The following is a 20,431-nucleotide window of genomic DNA, read 5'->3' as shown; positions in this document are numbered from 1 at the left end:
CAGATGTGCACTTTCTCTCTACAAGAGACCTCTTCTTGCTAGTCCTCCAGAACCTTTCAAAGCTCCCCAATAGCTCTGGAGCATCCTTTTGGACAGGGGCTGCTAGGCTCACACAGTATCTTTGCCCATGGCTTTCTATTTGTTGTTATGTTTTCACTCGGTGAAAACCCACATCACCTCATCTTACTTGTCACAGCATTTTGTCCATCTTCTGCGATGGACACAGACCCTGAGTTTCTTATGTCTACACTCATACAGCCCCTTCACAAGGCAGGAATAAAGGAAAACCACAGGTCAAACATAATCCCTCTCAGCCCAAACACCAGAAGAATCATACACAGGACATCAGGACACCTTGTACATAAGACAGTCTGGAAGAGCATGTGGTGACCCAGACCCAGCCTAGCACAGGGCAAGGGGAAACAGCAGCAGGGCAGTTAGCAGGTGCATATAAAAGCAAGCTTGGAAAGTCCAGTCACATTTGTCCAAACAAAGCACACGTGTCTACTATCAGACAGATGGCAAACCACCTCCACTCCCCCAATCCCAAGTCACTTAATAGCTTACAATACATGAATAACCTAAAAGCTCTTCAGTCCAGCACTAAAAGAACATCACATACAAATGAGAGCATTCCACAATGCCTGTGATGACCCAGCTGAGGTCTTACTGTCTTGGAGAGGTGAACCATTCCTGTTGGTCACTCAAAGACAGATATGACTTTCTTAGCCTGGTAGGGACGCTTTCATTTAAATATCATGCAAATGTAAAAGGAAAAAAACAGTTCAACATACTGACTTGTTATCAGCCAAGTGGATGACTGCAGCCTCAAAGCATACTGAAATTCCAGCTCAGATGCCAATTCAGTTACTATTTCGTCCAGCTACAAAACTGTTTCAAACACAAAAACTTCCTTAAAAGGACCCCAACAAGGCATTTTTATATCACTTTTATTCACTCTTTGCAATAAACCCTCAGAAAACTGAATCCAGAACCTCAATTTTTATTTACCATTTCTACACACAGTAGCTCTATTCCTAGAGTATTGCTGTGTGTATTATCAATGGAAGCTACAGTGTGCAGGACAGAGAGGAAAGGGAAGGCGAGGGAAAGCAAAGATTAATCCTCAGCTCATGAACCCCCTTTTTGAAAGGGATTCTAATAAAAATTTTGGATGACCAAAGAATGCACCATCAGTTTCATGAATGACGACACAGATTGCACAACCACACAGAGAGCCAGACTGCACTTCCATTTTTGAGCACAAATTTGGCAGTGTCTACACAGAAATATTTCCCTTATTAAGGTCAACTGGCTGCAAAGCACTTCTTCAGTGCAGTCCTAAAAAGCCCACAGACTTATTTAAGTATTAGGAGCATTGTAACTGCCAGTAATTTCCACTACAAGAGCTTGGAAAGAAACACAGACATCTCCCTCACTACATATTTTTGTAACATTAGACCCCTCTCTTTCCTACACCTTGTCAAAAATGACACCAACCATGATTCACTTGCATGACAACAAGCTTGGCAGCATGACTTAAACATGCACGCCTCCTGATCAACAAAATCGGGAGGAAAAAGAAGTCTTGAGCTTCACAATTGCCATTTAGGGGCTCCTAAACAGTCTTTTATTCATAGAGCAGATACACAGCAAGAAATATTTTAGATTAAATGCAGACATACAGGCCTCCCAAGTCAAATTACAGTTCACATTTTTCACATCAAACCTGGGCTAGATTCAAGCATCATCCATGACAACAAACAGGCTTCTCAATAAATTGATTTAATCCCTCTTCAGCATTTCCACAGATCAGCCTTGCCTTTTAAACATGTTTGTATGCTGTTCTCCCAGCTAGAGTCACAGAGTACCCATGTTTAAAAGAATCATTCCCTGCCCCAAAGCAGGGTGACATCTGGGATGCTATCCTGTGCCTTTGATAGCAAGCCCTGAATTCCCTGGAGCACCTCAAAAATGCTGCAACCCCCTTTCCACAGGCAGCATCACCCAGGTGCCATTGGGAGACCTGGCACACAAGCCCCAGCTCCTCCTGTGCTCAGCACACTGCTTACCTGGGCCTTCCCTTCCCAGCATACCTGGCCTGGCCCCCAGGTGAGATAAATCCTTTCCCACCTCTAAGGAAACATATGTGGCACAGCCAAGTCCAAAGGAAAAGGCCCTTCAATGCCTCTGTCACACCTGAATCTGCTCTGACCATCACTGGGTCAGCAACACCAACTGCCTGCAGACAGCCTGGCTCCTCTTCAGATTTCCCTTTTAAAGCATCATCTACTCACAGGGAGAAAAGGGACAGCCACAAAACATTCACCAGTTAAAAAAAAACAAAAAACCAAAAATAAAGGAGATGCATGACTGGAGACTGGAATTCACAAGCTAAATCTTCAATAGGTGCCCATCACACTGCATGCTCACATGTCTGCTGTCTTGACTAATTTTGGGGGGTTTTTTCAGGGGTTCTGTGGCAGGTTTAGTTTCTTCAGTTTCCAGAGTTTTTTGTTTGAAAAGCAGATCACATTGCCCTATGCACCATGTCAGCAGCAAGATATCACTCAGCATGTCTCTCAGCATGGGTTCACCCCCCAGTCCAATGGCTCTTACATAAGTGAGCTGCTGGAAGGAGATACAGCTGATGGAGCCAGGACTCAAGCTGAGGAGCAAATTGCACCTCCTCATTCTAAATATCCACAGAAAAACAAATAAAAACAAAAACAAGAAACAAAACCCCAAAACAACCCCCAAAAACCCACACCTTATTCATCACATTTGCTCATGAACAAATTCAGCACCACTGCTTGCTCTGAGTCAAATCATGCACAATTGCATGTTCCCTGCACAATTTCAGGCTACCTCTTAATAATGTTCCAACACACCTCCAACATGGTTGCTACAATGCAGATTTCTGGAGCATTGCTCACAGTCTAGAGTGCGTTTTGATTTCATGCAGATTTACACATCAAAGCACCTTTCCCATGGCACCCTGCAAGCTGCAGAGCAAACCCAAGTGGAGCAGGGAGGACACTAGCTAGGAGGCAGTACCTGCACACACAAAGTCAAACAGATGCTGCTGGAAAACATCACCCATACAAATCACAACTTTAGAGGTGACAGCTTTAAAAAGTACAACCAGCAGTCATGTTCCAGAGGAGAGAGGTTATGCTTTTTTCGTTTGAGGAAGGGAGAGAGAGGAAGGAAAATAAAATGTGCTTGAGAACAGCTCCAAAAGGCACAGTCTGGGAATCACTTCTAGGTGAGACACTTAAACAAAGAAGATGGAGTATCCTTCTCTCTTCGGTGAGGAATGCTTCCTGCTAGAGACAGGGCTCAAAGAATGCTCAGAGAAAGCTCTTTTTACACAGGGCTATGGAGACCAGCACACCCATTGTCTAACAGGAGGAGCTTTCCTGCATTCAGAAAGACTGCAGCACAGGCCAGGTTTTGGGGGAGGAGGGTTGAAGGGGGGAATAGGGGATACCTGCAATGTTTTAGGCATCTCTATTTGTGTTTACAAATAGCTCCAAGGAAGTGGGAGCTGCAGGATAAAAGGAACTAGGGGGAAAAAAATAAACCCAATACCACAGTCCCATTCAAAGGAATCAAAACAAGGAGGACAGGTCAGAGACTTCTCAACAATGGCACTGCCAACCCTCAGGGCCAAAACCCAAAAAGCAGAGAGAAAAGGCACAGACAAAGGGGGATGTACACCCCCCTCCTCTCAGAATACGGTTATTTTAAGCCTGTCTCCTTGGAGCTACCCTAATATTTTCTCTCATGACTCAAACCACCAGGGAAAGGAGTTAGAGCAGAGAAGAAAAGAAAAAAGAAAAAGAAAAAACAAAAAAAAAAAAAAAAAAAAAAAAAAAAGAAAAAAACCACCAGAGCCAGGGCTGACCTCATAAAACACCTTTCTAGAAGGGGCAAAGCTCCAAAAGAGATGAAAGGCAAGCTGGGCTGTGCCTTACCTGGAAAAGTGTGTGGGTTGGGTGACCCTCTTTTAAGGCACTTTGAACAGAGGACATGCACAGTGTAGTACAGGCCCGGCCATTCCTGGAGCAGGACATTCAGTTCTTCCACTAAAGGCGTAATAGCTTGCCAAGCTGTCCAGATATTTGGTAGGGACGCATGACTAGCGATAGACAGAGTGTCTGGCTGCAGAGCTCCCCTGGCAGGCCGGTAACTCACCACCACAGGCACCTTTCCCCGGTAGGCATAAATCTGGTATTTGCCATCTGACCGCTGAACCACGTGGCTGTTAATCTGGACACTGTAGCGTGCAAACAAGCCGGGTGGGAAAATGAATGGAAAGCTATATTCAATCTGCAGCTGCTCGACCACAAAGGACTGTCCGCTCAGATTGGTGCCGTTGATCCACGCCTCGGCATGGGGCACCTCGTTTTTCACGTAGCAGGGAAACTTGTACCAAGCAGCCGCCCCATTTAAGGGCTTGCATTTGGGTTTGTTGACACAGTAACATAGCCCCATCTTCTCCAGCAGCTCCAGAATGAGCTGCAGATCCTCCCGACTCTGGACATGGGGCTTAAGAAGGAGACGGATAACATGGGCAGGAAGGAGGCCATGCAGCAAGAAGCCCTCCACATAATGATGGAGCTGAGTGGTCCTCAGTTCGTCAATCTGGGTGTCGCTGAGCAGTTTCTGGAGCAGCACGGTGGCATCCCGCTGGCAAAAGACATTGAGGATGTCTATGAGCCGCGGCAGGTTGTGGAACACATACTCCCGCAAGGTGAGATGCTCCTCAAAGTAGAGCAGCTTTCCACTCTCGTGCAGGTAGGACAGGGCACTCTGCAGCCGATCCTCCGTCAGGCCTGCCTGCAAGCCCAGCCGGGCAGAGTCCCACCAGCTAAGCCACAACTGCTGAGCTTGAGGCTGGAAGTGCAGCTCCTCCAGCACTTGCCAGGACTTGGGCAACACCCGGTGCAGGTTTGGGAAGATATCCCGGTGCTCGGCCACCGAGAGGAGCTTGTCCCGCAGGCGACGCACCTGGCAACGGTCCTGGCAGCTGAAAGGCAGCACTGGAGACAGGATCTGTGGGCGGTGGTTGAGAAGATACTGAAACTGGGCTTTCTTTCGACGCAAGTTCTTGTCTGAGACCCCGTAAAAGGCAGCATGCGGGCTGGAGCAGCGCAGGTCAAAGTCCTGTCCCAGAGCCTCATCCACCTGCTGGACTAAGCTCTGGAGTCCCTCAGCATCCCTCTTCTCCTGCTGAGCGATCTGGTGATGGATGTCCAGGCACTTCTCTTCCAACTCCCGCTCCGCACAGAGGTCGGCATGGGTTCCCACCATGCACACTACGGCATGGGGCACCTTGGAACTGAGCCAGTGTAAGAAATAGCCCACAGAGGGGTAGAAGTGCTGAGGGACGTAGGCACTCAAATTCACCACCAGCACGTACAAGGCTCCAGGGGAAAGGAAGAAAGATTGGATCACATCATAGCTTGGGTCCCCTGCCAGCTCATACACAATGAATGTCAGGCCCCTCTCTGCATCTGCTGTCCAGTCCATCACCTCGATGCCCTTACTGCCGCCTGACAGTCCTAGTCCCAGTGGTACTCGGGGCACATTGGGTGGCAGTGACGGTGCAGGGGATGTCGTGTTCCCTTTTGCTCGGTGAGAGGACACACGAGAAGGGATGTCCTGCCGCTCAACAGGGAGATGTTCCACCTGCTGCATGACAGGTACCCGAGTTGAGGAATTGTCTTGAGGCTCTGGAAGGGGACAACACCCAACCGCCACCCTCCCAATGTCCTGCTGTTGCCCAGGAAACCCTCTGTGCTGGGTGTTCCCTGTCTCCAGGTTTCCCATGTCCTCTCTCTGCTCATTTTCTTCCATGAGGCACCGCCTCAGCAGGGTCTTTCCTGCATCCTTTAGGCCCACGAGGACTAGTTTGAGGCGGGGTTTGAGGGCAGGCTGGGAGTGGGCCAGCTCCTGCTGGTAAGCTGCGATGTACGGGATGCCTTTCATGCACACCTCATAGGGGGGCTGGATGAGGGGGTTGTCTTTGATCTTCCACAGGGTGACACGGGAAAGCTGCCCGAAGCCCTCAGGCAGGATGGCGATCTGGTTGCCTTGCAGGACCAGCTCCTCTAGGCTGTGGAGGAGCACAATGGAGTCAGGCAGGTAGCGGATGCGGTTGTTGTCCAGCCAGAGAGTGCGGAGCTGGTGGAGCTGACAGAGGTGAGTGGGCAGCACGGTGAGCTGGTTGCGGCTCAGGTAGAGCTCCTCCAGACTGGGCAGTGCCAAGATGGCAGAGGGGAACTCCCCCAGCAGGTTGGATGAGAGGTTCAGCATCTTGAGCCGCTGTAGTCTGCCGAAGCCAGCGGGCAGCGCTTCCAGCCGGTTGCCGTCCAGCATGAGGCTCTCGAGGGCACTCAGCTGGCAGAGCCCCTCGGGAAGGGACGCCAGCCCGGTGCCGCTGAGCCAGAGGATCTTGAGGCGGCGGAGGGCAGAGATGCCCTCGGGGAGGGCCCCGAGGTGGCGGTTGCCGGAACAGTCGAGCTCCTCCAGGGCGGCCAGCTCCAGCAGCGGGGCAGGGAAGGAGGACAGCAGGTTGTGGTCGACGTCGAGGGTGCGGAGGTGCCGCAGACGGCCCAGGCCCTCGGGCAGGCGGCGCAGGCGGTTGAAGCTGAGGTCGAGCTCCTCGAGGCAGCCCAGCTCGGCGAGGCGGGGGGGCAGCCCCGGGCCCTCGGCGCCCAGTTCGTTGTGGCTGAGGCTGAGCTTGCGCAGGCCCCGCAGCCCCGCCAGCGCCCCGCCGTCCCCCAGGCCCCGCAGCCGGTTGTGGCTGAGGTCGAGCTCGGCCAGGCGGCCCAGGTGGCGCAGGGCGGCGGCGGGCAGGCGGCCCAGCCGGTTGCGCCGCAGGCTGAGCACCCGCAGCCCGCTCAGGGCGGCACCCACCTCCTCGGGCAGCTCCTCCAGCCCCCGCCCGCTCAGGTTCAGCGCCGCCAGCTCCCCCAGCGCCGCCGCCGCCAGGGATGGGAGGCGAGGAGCGGCGGCACCGGGGGGCGGCGGCGGCCCCCCCGGGGGCCCCGCGTCCGGCTCGGGCTCGGGCTCGGGCTCGCCGGGGCCGGCCCGCAGCTTCCGTGCGCGCAGGGCGGCGTCGCGCCACAGCCGCACCGCCTTCGGGGGCTCCGTCTGAGCCATGGCCGGGGGAGCGGGCCCCCGCCGGGCCCCCGCCCCGCCCGACCCTACCTGTCGCCGCCGCCGCTGCTCGCCATGGGCGCGGCCGCGCTGCGCGTCGCCGCCGCCGCGACGGGCTCGGGGCTCCCCGCGGCTCCGCGCCGGCACTGCCGCCGCGCCGCCCCGCGCACGTACCGCCGCCGCTGCCACCGCCCCGCCGGGGGCGGGACGCGGTCACGGCCCGGCCCCGGCAGCGCCGCGCCGCCCCCGCGCCGGGGAGAGCCGGCCTTGCTTCTTGGGGGACACCAGCCCTTCCTCCCCGGGAAGGAAGGGTCCGCCTGCTGGCCTGACACTCCCGGCCTGCGGATCCTACCCCGGCAAAGCCCGAGAGAGCGGCCCTTGGGGTCCCCGGTGGGGTGAGCCCGGCTGGCCCCGGAGGCCGTGGGGCAGCAGCGGTGGCGGTGCCGGCGCTTCGCCGGGACCCCGGTGTGTGACAGCCGCCGCCCCGGGTCTCGCCCTGCCGCTGCGCTCGCTGAGAGCTTTGCGAGCCGCCCGACTCACCACGGAGTTACGGCAAAAGCTGTTGTGTTGCCCTTGTCATTTTTTCTCGAGGCAAGGGCTGATTTTTCATCCAGCCCTGCAAGAAACCGAGGTTAACCTTTCTTCCCATTCAGTAAATGTTCTTCTGTGTTGAGGGAGTGCGAAAGCCTGCAGCCCTCTGGTTAATCGGAGCAACTCTGCCACCTTCCTGCCGCGCTTTGTTTCCTGCGCTGCATCCATCTGGCCAGACCCTAAACACTGCCTTCTTCAGGTTCCTCAGTCAAGCTTTGCTCCAGGGGGTCGGAGAAATAGGCGTGGAAATTTCCACTCTGCTATCGAGGGGGAAGAGAGCCCCTTTACAGCGTGGCCGCGAATCAGGGTGACGGGGCCTGTGGGCGCTCAGTTTTCCCGAGATGTTTGACCTTACCCGTACAAATGTCAGCCATGCAGCGTGGCCAAAGGTTCAGATTTTAAAACGTCATTGGCTTTGTTCAGCACTGGACACTCCAGCGTGCCTTGGGGGCTTTGGTGCTTCCTTTCACCGTGGAAGTAACCTTTCACCTTGTAACAGCTACCATTAAAGCATGCTATAAGCTATTACTTCAGACCCATGAAAAGAAAAAAAAAAAAAGATTTGCAATGAAAAGTAGTCCACAGGGCAACCAGGTTCACAACCTTTATTGTGTTCCATATTGTGGAAAGCCCTCACAAGAATGACACCTTTCTTTTTGAGTGGCCCTGTGTATCTGTCCGTGCCTGGAGAGGAGAAGAGAGCCGAATCAACTTTGTGTGGAGCCATAGTCACTGCCCTAAATTATTAAATTTACAAATTACTAAAACTGCAAGATTGCAAAGGCTCAGATTCAGTTTCTTTGTCTCCTATCATTAGCAGACAAGCAGGGATAAAAGAATTTTTCAGGCCCTCTGAGTTCTAGGAAACCTTCACCAGGTTTCTGCTAAATGCCTGAGAATGACATCATTCTGTGTAGGGAAAATCTTCCTGTGTTGGCTGGTAAAGCCAGACAAAGGACACAAAGGACAGGGAGGAAAGTCCATGCTGAGAGAAAGTGTGGCTGTATGAAGGTAAAACTCATCTCCAAGTAGAATTCAGGAGCTGCCCAAAGCCAGCAGAGGCAGTTCTGAGAGCTGGGCTCATGTATTGGCTCTAGGGCCACTGCCTGACTTCTGCTGGAGAACAGGTATGCAGGGATACTCATGATCCATGAGGCTCTGCTGAGAGGTCCTAAACCTGGGGATAAAATTCTTCCAGATCCTGGCCCAGGGAAACAGAAATACTTAATGACCTCCTGCTAAATTGTGCCCATCTCAAAGTAGTTTCCAAGCTCGTACTCATTTATTTTCAGACTATCCCTGCAGTGGATCAATACATCTTTTAGTTGGGCTAACCTAGTTTTTGTGTCTTTGCTTTTGTGAAGGTCACGTGGGAAGTAGCCCTCCTCTGTGCTCCAAAAGGAGCACTCTCCTTTCTCATTTCTAAAGTGGCACATTCATGTCCTTCTGGGGAGAGAGTCCTTCTCTTCTCCCACCCTCTTGCCCAACAGCTGTTGTTGAAATGAAACCAGGTTGATAGTTTAATTTCCAGCCCTCTACATGCAAGACCACCCAACCTCTTGCTATCAAAATTACATTTTTAAATCAAGATGGTGCTTCTAGAAACAAAAGATCTCTGCAGGGAAAACTGACCCTGGCTTCAAATTTGCAGCAAATTTTCTTCTTTCCCGTGCCATGTGCAGGTAAAGACAGCAAAAGCAGCATCATTGTTGCCACCCACCCCATGATTCCTGTGGGCACTGCAGATCCTCTCTGAGGCCAGGGCAGGCTTCCAGCTGCTATATGACCTGCAGCAAGTGAACTCAAAAGGCTTCCACTGCATTATCCTCTTGTTTCTCATGGGAAAACTGGAGGAGCTCCTCCACTGGGGATGCTCAAAGCAGCTGCTTGGCTTATCCAGCTGAAAAAAACCAGGGAGAGAAATGCTTATCACCATCTGCCTGCTATTAGAGGTCATAGCCTGTATTAAACATATCTTTCTGGCAGCATGCAAGGACAGACAGGGTAAGTTGTTTTTTCACTAAACAGGGAAAGTTTTGACTGTCAACCTTCCTATCAAAATATGCAAAGAAGCCGGAGCTGAATTCCTCCCCATTGAGAGGGAGAAGTCATGCAGCACTATTCAAACTTTGATAAGCTCCTGTAGGTGATGAATGAAGCTATGGCAGAAGAAACGTGATGAACAGCATGCTGACACAAAGACATCCCCAGATGGATGGTTCTCCAAAGAGGAACGCTCTGGTGCTTTCCTATGAACCTTACACTTTATCCCATTATGCCTGCACGAGGGTGCAAATCTGTGATGGTGTCACCAGGGATGGTTTCTCTTGGCTTTTTCAACACATTCACCACAGTCAAAGCTGCCAGTAGTGAATGAGACAGGGAGTTTCTGGGGAAAAGGAAGATTTTATTTCTCAGAAAATGTGGCTTTTGGTACAGATCTAGATGATCCTTTATCTTCCCAATTTCTTAGGTAGAGGAGACATATTTTTCAAACATGACTTCCTCATTTCCTCTCAATTTACTCATCAGCTTACTAGAGGTCCATTAAACATGAGCATCAGCATGCTGGATGCTGATTTTGGAGCAATTTCCTAGTTTTTGGAGGTTAAAAATATTCAGAAACCACATCAAACCCCTCTCCTGCTGCTCAGGATCAGCTGGGACTTACAGCCAGGTGGCTGTAAAATTGCCAGGAAATCTATAAAGCATTTTATAAAAAAAATCCCATTTCAGTGGGTTCCATTATATATCGGAATTGCATTTGCAGTTATTAATTTTAAATACTAGTCCTGCAAAATCCTATTGATGGAATTTAATTATTCAGATGAAATCTGAAGTGCTTCCACTTTACTGAGCCCTGCCACCTGCATCATTAATAAGATTTCTATGTAAAGCACCTTCTTCCCGGGTCAGGCAAAAGCCACTGAGTAATCAACAGTATTTTAGGCCCTTGCAGGACAAGAGGTGCAAATGTAACCAGCTGCTTGTGACAGGACATGAACTTAAATCAGCCCAACAGAGGCACGGAGCTGCTGTGGTAGGTGGATGCAGGGTGTGCTGTGGGCCAGAGCAGAGCTCACAGGCTCTGGTAGGAGCAGTGAGTGAGGCTGGCAGGCCCTTGGGAGCCTGCATGCCCTCTGCACCACCAGACACACAGCCCTCTTGTTAAAACCCCAGGGTCCTGCTTTGGCACCAATTCAAGAAGTCCTGTTTCCAAGGGCTCAGTTGCTGGCTGGGGAACAAGCAATGGGTTGACTGACTGCTTTCAAAGATCCTCCACATGTTCCTCCTCAACCTCAAGTAGAAATCCTGTGAAGATAACATTTTGCTCAGAACTGCATTCTCCACATTATATTGCTCACCATTTCTGCAGGAGTGCTATGAATCTACCCCAAGGCTTAACAAGCCACATACAAATGGTGATGGCAGCACTTGAAGGGATCCTGGGCATGCTTTGGGCAGGGGAAAGAGAAGGACTGGGATGAACAGCACTGCTGTTTGCCTCAACCCTAGGGTTGTAGGGGAGCAGTGGGGCTGTATTTGTGGGGCAGGAAGACTAAGGAGAAATTTGGGAATGCAATAGGATAAGGACCCCCACCCAAATGTGGGAGTCTGAAGAGGAGGTGCATCCCCAGAACTGCCCTATGTAACCCATGACCAGGCCCCATTTCCCCTTAGGTAGGTCTCATACTGTGAATCCTAATTGCTTTGCTTGTTTCTTCCTAGGCACAGGAATTCCTTTCATAGAATCACAGGAAGGTTTGCGCTGGAAGGAACCTTTAAAGAAGATCAAATCCAACCCCCTTGCCTTGGGCAGGGACATCTTCAACTAGATCAGATTGCTCAAAGCCCCAGCTCACGTGGCCTTGAACAATTCTGGAAGAGTTCATCCATAACTCCTCTGGGGAACCTGTTCAAGTGCCTCGCCACCCTCATGATAAAGAATTTATTCCTAACATCTAATCTAAATCTCTCCTCTTTTAGTTTAAAACTGTTCCCCCTTGTTCTGTCAGTGCCTGTGTTAAAGTCCTTTTCCCCTTTTACTTATAAACCTACTTTAAGTAGTGGAAAGACAATGAGGCCTCCCTGGAGGCTCCTCATCTCCAGGCTGAACAACCCAGCTATCTCAGTCTGTCTTAACAGGAGAGGTGCTTCAACCTTCTGATCATCTCTGTAGCCCTTGTCTGGACCTGCTTCAACAGGTCTAGAGGACCCCAGAGCTGGATGTAGTACTCCAGGTGGGGTCTCACAGGAGAGGATTAAAGGGAAGAATCTCCCTTGACCTGCTGGCCATGCTTCATTTCATGCAGCCCAATACACCACTGGCTTTCTAGGCTGTGAGTGCACATTGCTGGCTCATGTTCCATTTTTCATCCACCAATACCTGTCTGGCCTTCTTTTGAAGGTTGACCCAGAGTATAGCATTCCTTACTCAATCCTACAACCAACAATTAAATTTTAAGGCCACCATGGATCTCAAATTAAAACAAAATATTACTTGCATTTTTAAAATTCTTTCAGGAAGTAGAATAAGTGTTTGCATACCAATACATTTCATAAAAGTGATGTCTTGGCTTATGGGAAATACAGAGAGAGCAAAGGAATATGAGGGGTTTTTTTGCCACTGATGCCACAAAAGCTGTTGGAGGGTGACATATAAACTGTGGAAAGCCAGTGGTGAGCTGAACAAGTGCATACTGATGCTCTGGCCTCTTAAATATCTTACAAAGCTTGGTTCTGACAAAGGGGGATGTTGCAATCATCTTGCAAAGTCCTTTTGGAATTTTGAAATGAAAGGCAGCAGCTGTCCATATTCAGGACATGTGCCAGGGAGGTCTTGCTGAGCTCTCTCAGTGCCTGGTGAAGGCCCAGGCCTTCTAAGTCATGGCACGAACAAGAACTGAGCTGGGCACATTCAAATGCATCTTCATTTACTTCTCCACTACTCATGGGGACTGATTTAGTGCCTCCCTTCTTATTATCATCAGAAAGGTACTTAGTAGCACTAAACCAGATCCCAAGTTCTTCTGAATTCCTATTTTCTGTGCTCCCAGCACTAGACCTGTCAGTGCTTCTTTAGCACATCACATGGTGCTATGCAAACACTTCCTAAAGCCCTTCTGCTACCAGCAGCTAAGGCAGATGTATTTGCTAGGATAAGGCTGGCTGCCCTTGGCCATATTCAGTCCTTTTAACAGGAATTGCTCATCACTCTTCCTATTCTCTGACCTGTGGCTGCTTCCCCACCAGGTGTACTGAGAGTTTTCCAGAAATTGTTGCTCTTGATATTATTCTCGTCAATGGAATCTCCCTTTTCTCACAGATTAAGGTTAAGGTAAGTGATCTCTCAGTAATACCTATTGGAGCTTTCTGACTTAAACCGTAATTGGTGTTTATATCCTCCCTAGGTATCAGAAAGCCGGGAGAGCTGTAATCTCAGCTTTCTTCTGCTTTCCAAATCCAAATGAAAATCCTTATTTAAATGCTTCTGCTTATGTTGTTCAGATCTGCTCATTCTTACAGAGGGTGTGCTTTGGTCCCTGATATCCCTAGATTTCTCTTCCCTACCTTTTAGCACTGGTTACCCTGGGTAACCTTTTGCCTGGCTGCCCCAGCTTCCTCTTCCACCTCTCCACACTCTGTTGTTTCTGAGCAGACGGAGTGTTCCCCACTTGGCCTCTCTCCACCATGTGGCTTTTTAGTGACTGCCTTGCTCTGGCCAACGGGCTCCATGCCAGCGCTTGCTTTCCTCCCTGGAATGAGTGAAGAAGTGGCCTTTCAGCTTAGCTAATCAACTTTTAAAGAACTGCCAGGCTCCACTTAGGTTTCTCCATCAGCTTTCTCTCCTGGTCTCACTCCATCATTTCCTGGCTTTAGGAAAGGAGCTGTACTGGAATGAAGCAGTGTTCAAAGCCAGGCTGGATAAAGCCTTGAATGGCCGGGTCTAGAGGGAGGTGTTCCCTGCCTGTGCCAGGGCATGTCGGGACTAGATGATCTTTAAGGTCCATTCCAAGCCCATAACATTCTACAATTCCGTGATTCTATGGAGCCACGCTGCCGGCTGGATCGCCTGCAGGGGAAGGGAGGTGAGTGCCGGGCCAAGCGCTGGCTACCCATGGGTAGCCACCTCTGGCGTGACCAGTAAAGGAATGTGATTTGTTTGCCACTGATGCCACAAAAGCACCTGGACGGTGAAACACTCTGTGGAAAGCCGGCGCTGAGCTGAACAAGTTCACACCGATGCCTCTTAAGGACCTCGCAAAGCTTGGATCTGACAACGGGGCGTTGCAATTAGCTCGCAAAATCCTTCTGGAGTTGGGACACGAACGGTGGCAGAGAAGCAGCTGCCCAGGTTCTGGAGTCGCAGCCGGACCGCGCCGGGGAGGCGGAAGAAGGCTGCCTCGCCCCTACAGCGGGCTCCGCAGGAACACCGCCCCCTCCCTCCCTCCCCTCCGAGGTCACGCCTGAGGAGGTGCCGTCCCGCCCCTCTCCCGGCACCGGCAGCCGCGGGGGGGACGCGGTTCCCGGGCAGTGCCGGCTCCACCCCCGGCTCCACCCCCGGCTCCACCCCCGGCTCCACCCGCGGCCCCGCCCGCGGCCCCTCCCGGTCCCCGCCCCGCCCTCCCGCCGCGGCCGGCAGGGGGCAGGCGCGCCCCGCGCGGGGCGGTGCCGGGGCCGGTGCGGCCGCGCCCCGCGGGCCCCGCGCGGGCGTCACGTCCGTGCGCGGCGCTCGGGGTTGGCGGGCGGGCGGAAGCGCGGGCGGGGCGGCGCCGTTGCCGCAGTGACGGGCCCGGGAGGGGCGGAGCGGCGCGAAGATGGCGGCGGTGCCGCCGCGTCGCTCCCAGCACCACCATCACCACCACCACCCGCCGCCCGGCCCGGCCTCCCCGCCGCCCACCGCCGCCTCGCCGCCGCGCAGCCCCAGCCTGGCGCCGGCCGCGCAGCGCCACAGCCTGGCCGGCCCCGAGGGCGAGGCGCCCCCCGACGCGGACCGGCCCCCGGCCGCGGAGTGCGCGGAGGGCTCGGGCGCCGCCGCGCCGGCCCCGCCGCCGGGCTCGGGCAGCAGCTCCAGCGGCTCTTCCTCGTCGTCGTCGTCCTCGTCCGCGTCGTCGTCGGCGGCGTCGAGCCCGGCGGCAGAGAGCCCCGAAGCGGCGGGGCCGGGCGCGGCGAGCGGGGCGTTCCGCGAGCTGCTGGAGGCCTGCAGGAATGGGGACGTGACGCGCGTGAAGCGCCTGGTGGACACGGGCAACGTGAACGCCAAGGACATGGCGGGGCGCAAGTCCACGCCGCTGCACTTCGCCGCCGGTGGGTACCGGGGCCTCCCGTGCCCGGCCGGGGCAGTGACAGCCGGCGGGACCGGCAGGGTTCCCCTGGATTAGCTTCGCGCAGGGGGCCTCCAGCGCCCCGGTGATGCGGGAGTGGGCAGTCCTGAGCTGGAAGAGTGTGAGCACACTCTGGTCCCCGGCAGCGTTTCGTACAGGGTGTTGGGAGATGGCTGTTAAATCCCCTTCCTCTGGGTGAGACGGGTGGGAGAGGAGATCCTGCGAGCGTAAAGAGACTGTAAGATCTAAAAGTATGGACAGTGATCTCTGTGTTTGATATCCATGGGCTGCTGCAAACTTGTGCAGTGCACTCGGGAAGCAAGAAACTGAAATTCAGGACAGAGTTGACTTGAAGTAAGGGTTTCACCTGTGTTGTAACAGCTCGGGGACTCCTGTGATGCACATGCACTTCATGGGAATCAGTTTTGGTGCCTTGCACTTTGTAACTTCTTTTGTTTCGGCATGGTTGCTGGTTGATGTCTGCATCTCTTGTGGTCTGAGTAGGCTGGGGAAAGGGATCCAGTGGAAAAGTGAACTGTAGAAGTTACACATGCGCCCAGGAAAGAATACACCTCTTTGTGCAGAGGAGACATGTCACTGTGATCAGAACTGGTGTTATAAAAGCAATTTAGCAGTAAGGTGTAACAATGTAGACTAACTGGAAGTAAATACTACCTTTCGCAGACAGAACTGTAACAGATTACTGCAGTTAATAAAAAGATTATTTCTTATGGGGTGTATGTTTTACTGGGGGCACAAGGCACACAAAATTAATGATAAAACTAAAATGAAGAAAGTCTTTTAAATCATTACTCCTAACTCAGGGCTTGTGCAATTGCTAGGTCTGTGGTCAGTCTGAGAGCTCTCTGAGGTGTGCCACAGTGTTACAGAACTGGACCTTACATAGTGAAGCACACAGGTCTAGTAAATTAAGATAATTAATAAGTCTGTATCAAGTTATCAGTGTTTAAATGCTGGCATGTGGCTCTAAATCACTGTTGAAATCAGTAGCAAAATGAACATTTTACAGCACAATATTGCCTGGCACTCTGAATAGTGCTGTACAATTTATCAGTTAGGTAACACACCCTGAGATTGTATGGGTTTGTTTTCATTTTCAAAGTGCAAGAGGCATTTGACAATGCCCCTAAGGGAACTTTTGGTCCTGAGCTGTTTCCTTTTCTTTTGACTCTGGTCCCTGAGCTCTACTGGGAAATGGGGCTTAAGCAAGTGGAGTTTAAAACACAGCCAACTTCTGGGGTATGGAGATGGACTTAATTTTGATGAACCCTGAACATAATGATGGTACCAACTGCATGTGTGCTTATGAAGTTCTTAATGTTTTGGGAGGCTTGAGTCTGCTCTGCTAATTTTGGATTCAGACTTAAAGTTAGATCTTGCTTCTTCCCCTAAAATTCTGAGATCTCAGGTTGTAACTTCAGTGCCTGTACAAACTGTAGTGCTGAAGCTGCAGGAGGTAATGTGCGCTCTGATTAGAGAAGAAATGGACAAAACTTACTTGAGTAAGGTTTTGGAAGTTGATAATGTCATTAAGATGTTACTGTAATAGCAGTGGAAGGTAATTCATCGTAGCACGAGGAAAATAGCAGATTAAGTTGTTGTACCTAACAAATTCCCATATCTGTTTTTCTAGATTTAAATACTTTCCTTAGATACCATTCCTATTTTATCTCAAATTGCTGCATGTCTGGTGCCAGTGGATTAGACATGTAAGAGCATTAGGCAGATTTCTTATTACAAAGATCTTGACATCCTGTGTTTTGGAAAGGCCTGTAAGCAAGCATGTTGTTTGAATGCAGGTGATCTTAAGCAGTGTATACCTGCCGGTGATGCAGTGTGTTGATTTGATCTCCTTTGTGGGCCAAAGGTAAAATAAAACTTGTTTGCTTATGAGCATAGCAGTCTGCTGTGTATAGGAAGCTGTGTTTTGGATAATAGCCCATGTTTATGAGCCATACCTAGGTGTGAATTGTATGGCCATCAGTAGGGGAATGGGTGGATGAGAGTGCAGGATGTCGTGTTTTAAACTGCTTTTTTCAAACTTCTTGAAGCTAAACTCTTAGATGAATAGAGTTTCACTTTGGATGTTGTGATTTGTGAAAGAGGAATTCTTCTTCTAATTTCTTCTTAATTTCCCGTTTTTGGGACTGAATTTTATTTATTTATTTTTCCTTCCCCCTCCCACTGGGTACTTGACTTCTCAGCTGTTTTTTCAGATGTCTTTCTTGGCAGCAATGCCAAGCAGTTAAGTTCTTTTACTGTAATAGGGAAGGATAACTTCCCCACTTACAGTTCCTTGTAAAAAGTACTAAGTTTGGGTTTCCTTAGGCTTTGTAAGGTTTCTGATTTGAAAGTCACCTTTGTCTTTTCTTGTGGCAGGACTATAAAAAGAGGGACTTCTGAGATCACTCAGAATGCTTGGCATAGGTGTAAGCTGGAGGTAAGACAAGAGCTGAAATCTGTTACCAGTTATTTTAAAAGCTGGGGATAGGTCTGAATCTGTTTCTAGGAGTTGAAGTCACCTGACCATTATTCACTTCCACGTAGATTGTGCATGGCCACATCAAATTGGAGCAACAGTTTTATCCACATTTTTGCTGTTTGGACTACCTGAAGTGCCAATTGAACTGAATAAAGGGGAAGTGGTTCTTCAGCTCTGTGTTGAAGTGTCAAGTAGTGTGCTGAATAAATCTGACCTGTTTTGCTTAGCTATTAATAAAGGAGAAAATAAGGCTATATCACAGTTATAGAGGCCTCTCTTGCAAGCAGGAAAAGGTTGAGCAAAGCATAATTTTCCTTTCATCCTCCTTGCTTGGAAAGAGGAAAACTCAGTACTGTCTCAACTGCTGTATGGATTGCAGGATATTTGTGTCTGGTACCAGTGCAGGCTTTGGATATTATCCAGTAGCACCCAAAAAGCAGGTTTTAAAGACTTGAAAGTGATTAAGTGACTTTAAAACATGTACAAAAAAGAAATTAAGTGGAGGTATTAATGTATGCATAGCTTTTACATTCAGTTTATTTCAATAGAAACTAGCTTGCTAAAAAAATTTAAAAAGCAACTGGGTTAAGCATGGACAAAGGTATGTTTGGCTTTTTATCCATACTGGTTGCCAAAAGCGGATACCTGGGGAAGAGTCATACACTTACCATCTTCATATGATACTTCTCTGAGTACTCTCCTTGCAGTTTGTAGCTTAGCAATTGTCTGAACAAAACCCAGTTTTTAAATGTTATTGGAGGGTCATCCTGTGCTAAGGAGTTCATTAAATAATTGTTAACTTGTGCTAGAAGTAACCAGTTTTCTCTTGTACTTTGCACCTTCTTCACTGGAATATTCTGTATTCTGCTTAGTAATTTTCTTCTTCAAACTGGGTTGAATGAGACAAACTTTTTCACTCACTTGTCTTTCTACTGCATTCCTTTGATCTAAACATGTTACCTCTTTTCCTTAGAGAAAGATCTTAACTGTCATTGTTTATTTCACCAAAATAAGAACATCTTTACTGTACTATATGTCCCTCAGTAGCTGAAAATACTTGTAATGACAGTGTTTTCTATTCTTGTAAACTGGCCTGACAATTCCGCATTTGTTGGTGTTGTTGACACATAGTTGATAAAATACCTCTTTTGCCAGCATAACCAAATGCTTTGGTTTTTCTCTATGTATGTGAGAGGTAGGGTTTTTTTTTTTTTCCTGTTGGGAATGCTATTGACTTTTTTTTTAATAGTTGGGTGATTTTAGTCTGTGATGAGGTGTCACGTTTTAGGTACAATTTGTTTGGGATGTGGTGTGCCTTTACTTCTCAGCCTAAGCTATACCCCCTGCATCATTACGTGGTTTGCGAGTTGAAGTGCCTGTGTTGGTCCATTGTGTTTGAAGCAGGCTGACAGTGATGCATTCATGGCTCTGTGTGTGTCATCCTCCATGCAGAGCACTTACATGCCAAAGCTGATTTTCTGTGACTTTTCTGCCATTAATATACCTGGATGGGGAGGACTTGAGAGTGTTTGTGTGAAATCTGAGCTTTCTCCTAGAGCCAGCTTGGGAACAGACTTGCTTTGTCCCTTCTGAAACAACGTTGAGCCCTGCAAAAGGATATGTATGTATTTCCTGCTGACACCTTGGTTCATATGTTTTTAGACCTAGTCCTTGCTGGTAAATCATTAATAATAGTGACTCTGTCAGAAGTGACTAGGTGGATGGACCTGGTAAAAATAAGCTGAGTCCTACTCAATTTCTTCATATAGCCACAGTCATAAGCTTGTCCAGTTCCACACCCATTTAAGGGGAAGTTAAACTTATTTTTGATCAGGAAGTTAGCTCCTCACATTCTTGTGCAACACATTTGTTTAGCTTAGAACAGGTGTTCTCTTTCTAGTGTTCTACCTAGAGATATAGAAACTACTAATAATAATTGCTGAACTGTGGCTTAATGCCTGCTTCTGTACCAAGAAGAGGTAGAAGCTTCCAGGAGGGGCTTTTGGAAGTTATGGAGCTGGGATCACAGAGTGGAGTGTTCTTGGTCTCATCGAAGCTCAGGCTTGAGAAACCTGATTTAAGGTGACTTGTTAAAGCATCAGTGACAGAGCTTGTTTTCTTTCTGCTTATGTGTGTAGTAATGGCAAAAAGCTGTTGGGAGAAGGCAGTTTTTTTTCTAAGCATGCCTTTGATGTCCCTAGTAATAACTGTTGGAAGTCTCATCACTTTGGGAAGGCTAGCATAAATAGCTATGCTCTAGAAAATTTCTAGAGTATACAGCTTTAATCCTGAAGGCAAAGGGGTCTCACTTGGGTTGGGAAGGAGCTAGTGGTCAGATTTTGAGAGCTGATCAAGCTGGTTTGTCAGCTAGCAAGCTGTTAATCATAAAAATACAAGCTGCTTTGACATACATGAGTAAGATAAGCAACTGCAGAGGCAGAGCTAAGTAGTGACTGAGTGTTCCTTGAGGGAGAGCCAGGAAATGGCAAGAGATAGTTGGTAACTTATGACACACTTCACTCTGTGCAGAGACACCGGAATCAACCACTCCACCTGTGCTGCAGTGTAGAGCAAAATAGATTACATTGCTCTGGAAAGCTTTGCTTGAGACATCATTCTGAAACTACTCTGACTCAACTTGTTGCAGGTGTCGCCTATGTCCTTGTCATAGGAGAGATGTCTGACCTCACACAGGTGTTTGTAAAGCCAAGGCACTGTTTAATTCTGCCTTGTGTGACTTAAAATGGGGTTAATAATTTTCAGCTGGATTCATATGGATACAATGAAAAATACAAATTATGTAGTCAATTAGGAAACATCCTGGCAGTCTTATAGCCTCAGA

General features: G+C 49.6%; 2 protein-coding genes and 1 long non-coding RNA gene across 6 annotated transcripts in view; 1 reads left to right on the top strand and 2 right to left on the bottom strand.

Annotated features, from left to right (window-relative positions):
* Positions 1-7,334, bottom strand: part of MFHAS1 (multifunctional ROCO family signaling regulator 1) — a 35,649-nt gene extending 28,315 nt beyond the window's left edge. For 2 of the 3 annotated variants that reach the window (XR_010361054.1, XM_064417342.1), the window contains exon 1: positions 3,981-7,333. Coding sequence is in view for 1 of the 3 variants with exons in the window: in XM_064417342.1 (XP_064273412.1) it covers positions 3,981-7,173 (3,193 nt within the window). In the remaining 2 variants the exon portion in view is untranslated. Of the gene's footprint in view, positions 1-3,980 lie in introns of all 3 variants that reach the window. The other variant, XR_010361055.1, reaches the window with a different exon arrangement.
* Positions 7,335-8,349: 1,015 nt separating this feature from the next.
* On the bottom strand, positions 8,350-14,140 carry LOC135299028 (uncharacterized). Its single transcript, XR_010361060.1, has 2 exons — positions 13,333-14,140; positions 8,350-9,661 (listed from the first exon to the last, which is right to left on the bottom strand). It is a non-coding gene; the product is annotated as an uncharacterized LOC135299028 (long non-coding RNA).
* Positions 14,141-14,564: 424 nt separating this feature from the next.
* Positions 14,565-20,431, top strand: part of TNKS (tankyrase) — a 128,359-nt gene continuing 122,492 nt past the window's right edge. For both annotated transcript variants that reach the window (XM_064417338.1, XM_064417337.1), the window contains exon 1: positions 14,565-15,069. In XM_064417338.1, the coding sequence (XP_064273408.1) occupies positions 14,580-15,069 (490 nt within the window). In that variant the 5' untranslated portion in view covers positions 14,565-14,579. The remainder of the gene's footprint in view (positions 15,070-20,431) is intronic.

This window comes from Passer domesticus, chromosome 4 (assembly GCF_036417665.1).
Source record: "Passer domesticus isolate bPasDom1 chromosome 4, bPasDom1.hap1, whole genome shotgun sequence".
Taxonomy (NCBI): Eukaryota; Metazoa; Chordata; class Aves; order Passeriformes; family Passeridae; genus Passer; species Passer domesticus.
This window is presented reverse-complemented; position numbering and strand designations above follow the sequence as displayed.